We start from the raw sequence: 8,015 nt of genomic DNA, 5'->3' as shown, positions 1-8,015 counted from the left end.
TTCGTTTGTTTCTGACTTTTAGGCCATATATTGACTCGAGGATGCCATCGTACACATTTTCAATTGCCCCTTCACTTGGAGATATACTAGCCTAGCCCGCGCAGCGGCACGCCACGCTCGGTGACCTCTCGCAGATGTGCAATCTATTGATGTAAAAGTGGAATAGTGCGTGCTCATTTGATGTCAAAATGACGTAAGAGATAGTAAACAAACCGAGCATACGAATATATTGAAATCTTGTAAACACAGGGATACAAACATACAAATTAAAAGTGGCACACTCTTCAGACAAACAAATTATTCAAACTACATACAGTTCGCTGCGGACAGAGAACCGTATATAAAGACACAAACACATTGCATAGATAAGCTAGAAGTAGATGCTAGTCGATTAGATCATCCTAGTATATCCTCCTGCAGGATTGGTGCCTGTGATATAATGATAAAGTGATTTTGCAAGTTCTTGCATACGTCCGACGGGAGGGTGCGCACCTGTATATGTGATAATGGGATTGTTGCTGTCTGGGCGCTGGGGATACATACGAAGTGATAATATATCAAAGAAGCCATTGCATATCTTTGCTAAAATCATTGTCTGTCTTGCAAACTCGTTTTGTTGTGTGTTTACTTGCTGGCGGGCCATATTGAATTGCCATTGTTTTGTTTGAGCCTTCTCTCTTGCTGTAAATAACCTTTCCTTTGTGACTTCAAGAGCATAGTAATTATGATCATTGATAGAAATATTATGGTCTGCACAGATGCATTCTAAGGCCATCTGAGCTGATTTTTCCATTGCTTCATCTTCTGTATTAGCTGCTTCTCCTTCATATGTAATGGACGATTCTCTAAAGCTATCTTTCTGACGTGGTAGAGCAATTAGTACGGACGCTTGTATCATACCTTCATGAACGTACCAACAACAGGTGTACCCTTGTACTTTTAGGCCAATTGTTTCACTCACTGTTCCAAGTATTGGTCGTCTTGGAATATACACTATAAGATTCTCATCCTGCATGGAAGAGTTCGTAATGTAATAAATTGCTTACTTGTAAGGAGCAAACAGAGAGAAAAAGCTAGGTGAGGCCAAGAGCTTACCTTTAAGCAAATTAATATAATCCTTTTGAAAACGGGGGCTGCATCCCACACACTGCAAAAGAGGGAAGAAATATCGAAACCGTACACAGCAACAGATAGCAAAAGTGGGAAAAAGTACGAAACAAAACTTCATAGTAAGAGAGAAGCGCCTCTCTTCGGTCCCGACCAGTAAAAGCGCATCAACGTCCGCTTACGCCGAGCACGCACCACCCAACAGTATTCCATAACAGGAGTAGGCATAACTAAAATACCAACCGCGCGTCAAAGTCGTATTTTAATCTAGGAAAAAATCGTCAGTTGCACCAACGGCAAAGTCCTACATTGGAAGATAAACTTACCAAGAGGAGTAGGACGACCGAAAGCACCAGCCGCACGTAGAGGCACCACTCTTAGACGTTCAGCACAGACGAAGGACCAACCAAATAACTATGAAGATGGAGACCCGCAGGAAAATCAGAAAGACCACTAATAGATGCATCAACCATCTGCACGCCCGAAAAACCTGCGAGAAAATATTGGACACAGCACATTATATCCCGAACGAAACTCGTATAGCTAAACAACTAAATAGAAAAAGAAACGGACACATCAGCTGGACCCAAACAGCCCATAAGGAAGCAAAAATAAAAACCAATCGAAAATGCATGTGGATATTTTTTTTGTAAGCAACAGACGTAGAGGGATAGCATTACTGAAGTGCACACGTACACTGCATGGCGCGAGTATATTCATGGGAGTGCACGCGTGCACTGTCATGGCGCGAGTATATTCATCGGGTGCACGCGTGCACTGCATGCCGCGAGTATATTCATCGGGTGCACGCGTGCACTGCATGCAGCGAGTATATTCATCGGGATGCACGCCATGCACCATGCAGCGGTGTATATTCATAGAACTGCATACATGCACTGCATGCATCGATGAATTGCCGTTCCAGTGCGTACGTGCGCTGCATGCCCCCGTGCGCGGGAGTCTCGTGCGCTAAGGCCTACACGCTAGTGTCTTCTGCATACAACGATTAGGCCAATAGTGCCACGTACAACCAGTAGGAGGTCGCAGAAGCGCGAGCCAAGAAAGACCAAAACATGTACAAAAAATAAGCAGAGAAAACAATCAAGAACTCACCAGTTCGCACAGCGGAGGGCCGCCAGCAGAAACAAAGCCATCAGACGCAGAAGAAGAACCAACAGCAACGGTCGAACCTGCAGAAAAAAAGAGAGCAAGAAGTCACCCACATTATCCAAAACAGCAGGGAGAAACACACAAAAACAATAAGAAGCACTCCCATACGTGCAGCAAGAACTTAATGCACTCACCAACAGTACAGTCAACAAGTCGCTTCCCCAACGAAATCTCCCGACGGCGAGCATCAAGATCTCCATAACAAAACTGCTCCAAGTCAGAACGTTGGCGGCCTACAAAATGAAGTAATGAAATAAGATGGCCACACAGGAACCAAACAAGTAGAAGAACAATCCAAGAGACCAAATAAGCTGACCACAGACGACCACAGAGGAAGCAAACAAGTAGAACAACCACCCAAGAAACCAAATAAGCTGACCACACAGCAAGCTAACAAATAAAAGAACAATCCAAACAGAAGCACAAGTTGAGAAGACAAAATAAACCCACCGGCCCGGCGGGAATGAAGCGGCCGGCGAGCCGCAGAGCGGAAGAGCCGCCCTGAATCGACCTCACCCAACTGACCACGCAGCCCAGCGGTTGCCGCCCCAGGACGAAGAATCCACAGAAGGAAGACGCATGCCGCCACGGCGCACACGCGCAATAACGGCGGCCCGAATCCCAGAAGGGCGACGCCGACGACGGCGTCCAGACCGAGCAGGAGCAGGAGTAACCATCGGCAAGTGAAAAAATGGCAGCAAAAGTTGGAAGAGAAGGAGCGAAGACGGGCGCAACTGAAATGGAAAACGGCCGCACCGCACAACCCATATTTATAGCAGGCAGGGAAGTGAGAGAGCACAAATTGAAACCGGCCACCGCACAGGCTGCAGAAATGACCAGAAGTGTGTACAGAAGCGGCAGCCGACAATTAAAGGTTCCAGAAAACGCGGGCGGCAGCCGACTCAACAGCGACCGACGTGATGAGAACAAAAAGGAATTGAAAAGGAGACAAAGCCAAGCAGATTCAGACAAAATAAAGAATAGAAGATGTAGCCAATCCGGTCTGCAGCGCATGCAACTAATAGAAAACTGAGAAGAATCCAAAGCATGCAACCAATGGAGGGCTGGATCATTATTTTTTTATAGTTTCCACCAGCAATTGATACGCGCACCCAGCCATGTACCTGTCTACATCCCCCACTAAAGCATGTGTTGCCCACCCATTGGTTCGAATTTGTATGATAAGAAAAATTCAAAAAAACCTGATAAACTAAACCTGGCCAGGTTTAGTATATTTAGAATTATTAGTTCATACTGTCCACTGCTCTCCAAAGGAAAACGTATGTATAACAGAGGAACAGGAAGAAGAATAGACTCTTTATTCCTTGCACCTTATAAAGGCATCTCCTGAGGCCAACGATGCCAAAGTATATGAAATGCTGCTGCATAGTAAAAAGAAAAAGGAATCATCAGTTACGGTATTTCCTTATGATTTATTATTTCAGAGAACAAGCGATCCTCTTCTGCCGAAACATTTCTCAAAGCCGCCAGGTGGTACCTGAAGCATGCCATGGGGCAGCTGAAAAGTGGTGTCCATTCATCAACTAGGTTAAGGATGCAGGAAACTGCATGTCTTCCAAGAAACCTACAATTGGGTTCGATGCAGTTTCAGTTTCTGGGTTATGTCTGTCCATATTAAGAACTCTCGTGTATTCACTTCTTCTCTGCATACTGCACCAATAAGAAAACTATGGCGTACAAGTACAACACTGAGTATATATGTATGTCTCTGCCTGCTTCAATTGTTTGCCAGTGTGATTATTAGCTACAGTGAGCAGAGGATTGAATCCCAGTTAGCATCATACCTTATCTTGGTCTAGTGGTTTTGGTTTTTCCCTGCGTGTATATTTTTTTTCTAGTTTCTTGGATCCATAGTGGACTTCTTTATCTCTCCCTTTCCAGATAGCGTTGATGGACTAATTAACTGAGAACACAAGAGAATACAAGCATTGTTACCTGGCTGTAAGAGCTTGCACGGAGGCAGCATTCAGGAGCCCACCAGACAAGACCTTTCCTACGTGAAATGACAGCAAGGATTCAACAACGGTAATAACTACAGCAGGGAAGCTGGGAGCACTGCTCATCATACATATATTTGTATCTTGTTGCAGGCAGACACCTCTTTTCAGTTCCTTGTTCTTGACAGTCTAGCCAAAATTTGCCTAGTTTGTTTATGTTCATTTTTACCTAACGCCTTTTAAATAGCCTAGCTGCATCTGTGGTGTGTGTATGGAGTTAATCTGATGCATGTTGTTCTTAACTGGTAGTATGAAGTCTACTTACTCCTCAGCTACCGTGCCATTTACCCGTGACTGCTGAGAACAGATTATGAGTGGTAAAATCGCCCCAAAAGTTAAATTTGCTTAGATGCATGAGTTTCTGCTACTCCTTTTTTTTTGTACTAGCACATATGCCCGTGTGTTGCAACGGGAAAATTTGATGTTTTGTACAAGCATAATGTTCCACAACACCGGAATCGCTATGAAAAACATGTTGCAACTTAACATTCTTCAACAAAATGAATATAAAAAATAGGATGCAATTTAGCCACGTCCATATTTTCTTTGCCGGGCATAATCTCCCACTAATTTCATTTAAGTATAATCCTTTCATTAATTACCATGACGTGCTCATCCGTTTTAATCGGGAATCAAATCCTTCATTTTCTAGTTTAGTAGCCCTATCACATTGAAGCCTACGGATCCTTCCTTTTGATTATCCTACCTTTTCACCTCAAATCCTTCCTTTAATTAGCCCCATCTATTTGAATATTCTATTTATTAAGCCCATAATCTTTCTTTTAATTATTACACGGGTTTTACCCATAATCTTTTCTTTAATTAGCCACATTCGTTTTCTATTTAAGCCCACAATCCTTCCTTTAATTAGCTCATTCGCTTAATTTATCTCGCCCTAAACATGAGGACCGCTCTCCTTTGTTTTAATGGTCTGTCGATTGATTCCTAGGGCCGCTCATATATTTACCGGTGGGAATTTTTGTAAAAGAGCGAGGTGGGATTAAAAAACATGAAAGATGCATAGATCGTTGGTTGTTACAGCATAGATCTAGATAGGTGGTCCTCTATTTAATTCTCACAATGTTGATTTATTTTGACACAATAATTTTTTACAGTCTCTATGAAAGCCCATAGAAGGCCCATCAACATACAAGTACCTGGCCCGGATATTTTTCGCGGTCTTTATGGAAGCCCATAAAAGGCCCATCAACGTACAAGTATTTGGCCTAGATGGCTTACCGTGTGATTACAAACAAAAAGAAATCAACGAAAAGGACCAAACCAAACCAAGAATACATATTCCCTTTAATAGTAGGTATAGATTGATGCATCTGTTCAACCATCAGCAGTTCACACTTTTTAAGCCTGCACAATGGGAGGAGTCGGTTGGCACCGTGGCCCATCTTGGATTACCATGTCTCTGAACATTGCAATTTCGCAAACTTTTGAGCATCTCTGCCATACTTTTCATTTGCTGGAACACCTTTTTGTCTGGTTGGCCATCATCAAGAGCAGGTAGCGCCTCTGTGGTAGAAGTTCCTTTGAGAATTGAGAGAAGAAATGACATGTTTTCTTTTAGAGAAAATAATTGACTACAGCAGACTAATTACAGTCCAACCCAATCAAGTCCAAGAGAGTTTTGAACTAAACATAGATTTTAGTATGTCCTTTAGAATTACAAACAGTGGGGAAATGATGGAAAAAAGAAAACAACGAGAGCTGAATCTATTTTCTCGATTTCCCCTGCATATTTAAGTTCATTGCTCTGTTTCTACTTTTGCGCGATCTCTTCTTCTTTTCTTGTCCTTGCTGTTACCTCAACCACGGCTGGGTCCATTTCAAAGATGGCTCAAAAGTCCATCCTCTTTTTTCCATTCAAGGTGACTAACAAACAGTTTTGAAGATACCCACTGTTGTACACCATAGTTTTCTGATTGGGGCAGCATACAGGTGAAGAAGTCAAATACACCAGACTTAATATATACAGAGATAGCCAGAGTTTTGTTGGCGGACATGCGATTTTGTGAAACTGCATCGTTAATGCGGTTGAATGGCACTTTCAGAAAACTAAAACTTTGCTTTTATGATCTGCATTGGATCAGTGCAGTTTGTAACAAGTGACCAACACCTGGAACTGTTTTATATCCATAAAGAGATATTTGCCACAGTGAGAAGATGATTCAGTTCCAGCTAGTATCAATCTTGACCTAGTGCTTTTGGTTATGTCCTACCTGTGTAGTAGTTTTTTTCATCTCCTTGTTTGAATCCAAAGTGGAATCCTCTAGAAAAGACCTTCCCTGCATGAAATGGCAGAAAAGATTCACAACAGTAATAGCTACAGAATGGAAGCTGGGAGCACTGCTCATCGTATATATGTCAAACTTGTTGCAGGCAGTAACAAAAAAGGCAGGAAAGCAGACGGATACCTCTTTTCTGGGCCTGGGAAGAGCATTGCACACTCCAGGTGCCACCCGACCGCCTTGAGAAGTAATATTGCGACAGAAGAAGATCGTTTGTTCTCTGAAAAAATAATCTTTTTGGACTCTGCAGCAGACTTCCAGATACTTCGGCACGGTTAACCTCAAGAGATGTCTTAGGAGGAGTACGGAATCTCTCCGCAGAAAAAAGGAGAAGTAAGGAATCTGTCTGACATGTTTATGTGGTCTAAATAAAGCTGAGCTGGGAGTTTTCTCATGTTCATTGTTATTTAGTTGTCTCTAGACAGTGTAGCCAAATTTGCCTCCCCTGTATTGTATTTTGCACTGTAAACCTGATCATCTCAGAAATTCACTAGCAGAGGATTTTTGTGGATGCAGACGACATATTTGGCCGAACGAATGTAGCATGTAAATGGTGAACCGATGCCAAGTTGATGCTACTAAAACATGCAAAGTGCAACTTTTTAGTGGTTCATATTTAGTGCTGACAATCTTCAACGAGCGTGGTTGGCCTGACAGCTGCGTCCACTGCCAATTGACCCAGTGTATCGTGGAATCATGTGCGTGCATTAACAGCAGCTGACTTGCCTGTCCCATCAGGCTTCTGAAGACTGGCGGCTACAGGCAAGGAAGAGGGCTCCAAAAAGAAAAACCATCTTCTTCAGTTTTTTTCAGGTGTAGTTTTGTTAGGTGGATCTGATCTGTACCTCGGCTCCCTCTGCTGATTTTCTTCTTTTAACCTTGTCTCCCCGTCTTCAGCTGCCGTACTGATTTGGTTCATGGCAAAGAGACCCACCCAGTAGAGGTAACTATGGGGTATCTCGATAGCTATATGAAATATTTTGCAGCAGCTCAAAGATATACTGTCGAGGATGTGTTATTAAAGGGGAAGATGCCTGCTCCGGAGGTTCGGATGCCAACTGTGGTGGTTCGCTAATCCTATTCACAAGTTCACGTATCTTGTCATTCCATCAGCATAACTGAATGACTGTCTGCCGGCCGACCTACTCTGTGCTGCAATGAAGCACCAATCCCAGTATGGAGAACAACATTCTTTCTGCTGCTCTGAAAGTGAACAAAAAAACACAAATGAAGGACCACTCCCAGTCTGGAGAACAACGTTCTTGTTGCTGCTCTGAAAATGAACACAATATTCTGCGCCCCTGCCGCAGTGGATTGTTGCGCTGGTTGTGGATTCCCTGTTCTGAATCGAAGCAAATGCACCACACACACATGATCTATGCAGCACCCCCCTTCGGCCTAATCGTCTCTAACCTAAACT

The 8,015-nt window shown here is 43.2% G+C and overlaps 1 protein-coding gene across 1 annotated transcript; it reads right to left on the bottom strand.

Annotated features, from left to right (window-relative positions):
- Positions 1 to 252: 252 nt before the first annotated feature.
- LOC125518095 lies at positions 253 to 3,045 on the bottom strand. The gene is made up of 5 exons (XM_048683032.1): positions 2,728 to 3,045; positions 2,412 to 2,510; positions 2,221 to 2,297; positions 1,096 to 1,597; positions 253 to 1,009 (listed from the first exon to the last, which is right to left on the bottom strand). Exons 1-4 carry the CDS (start codon positions 3,043 to 3,045, stop codon positions 1,573 to 1,575), a joined length of 519 nt encoding a protein of 172 aa, XP_048538989.1. The 3' UTR covers positions 253 to 1,009; positions 1,096 to 1,572.
- Positions 3,046 to 8,015: the final 4,970 nt, after the last annotated feature.

The sequence above is a fragment of the Triticum urartu genome, chromosome 7 (genome assembly GCF_003073215.2).
Source record: "Triticum urartu cultivar G1812 chromosome 7, Tu2.1, whole genome shotgun sequence".
Classification (NCBI taxonomy): domain Eukaryota; kingdom Viridiplantae; phylum Streptophyta; class Magnoliopsida; order Poales; family Poaceae; genus Triticum; species Triticum urartu.
The sequence above is the reverse complement of the archived record's forward strand: the minus strand, read 5'-3'. Positions and strand labels throughout refer to the sequence as shown.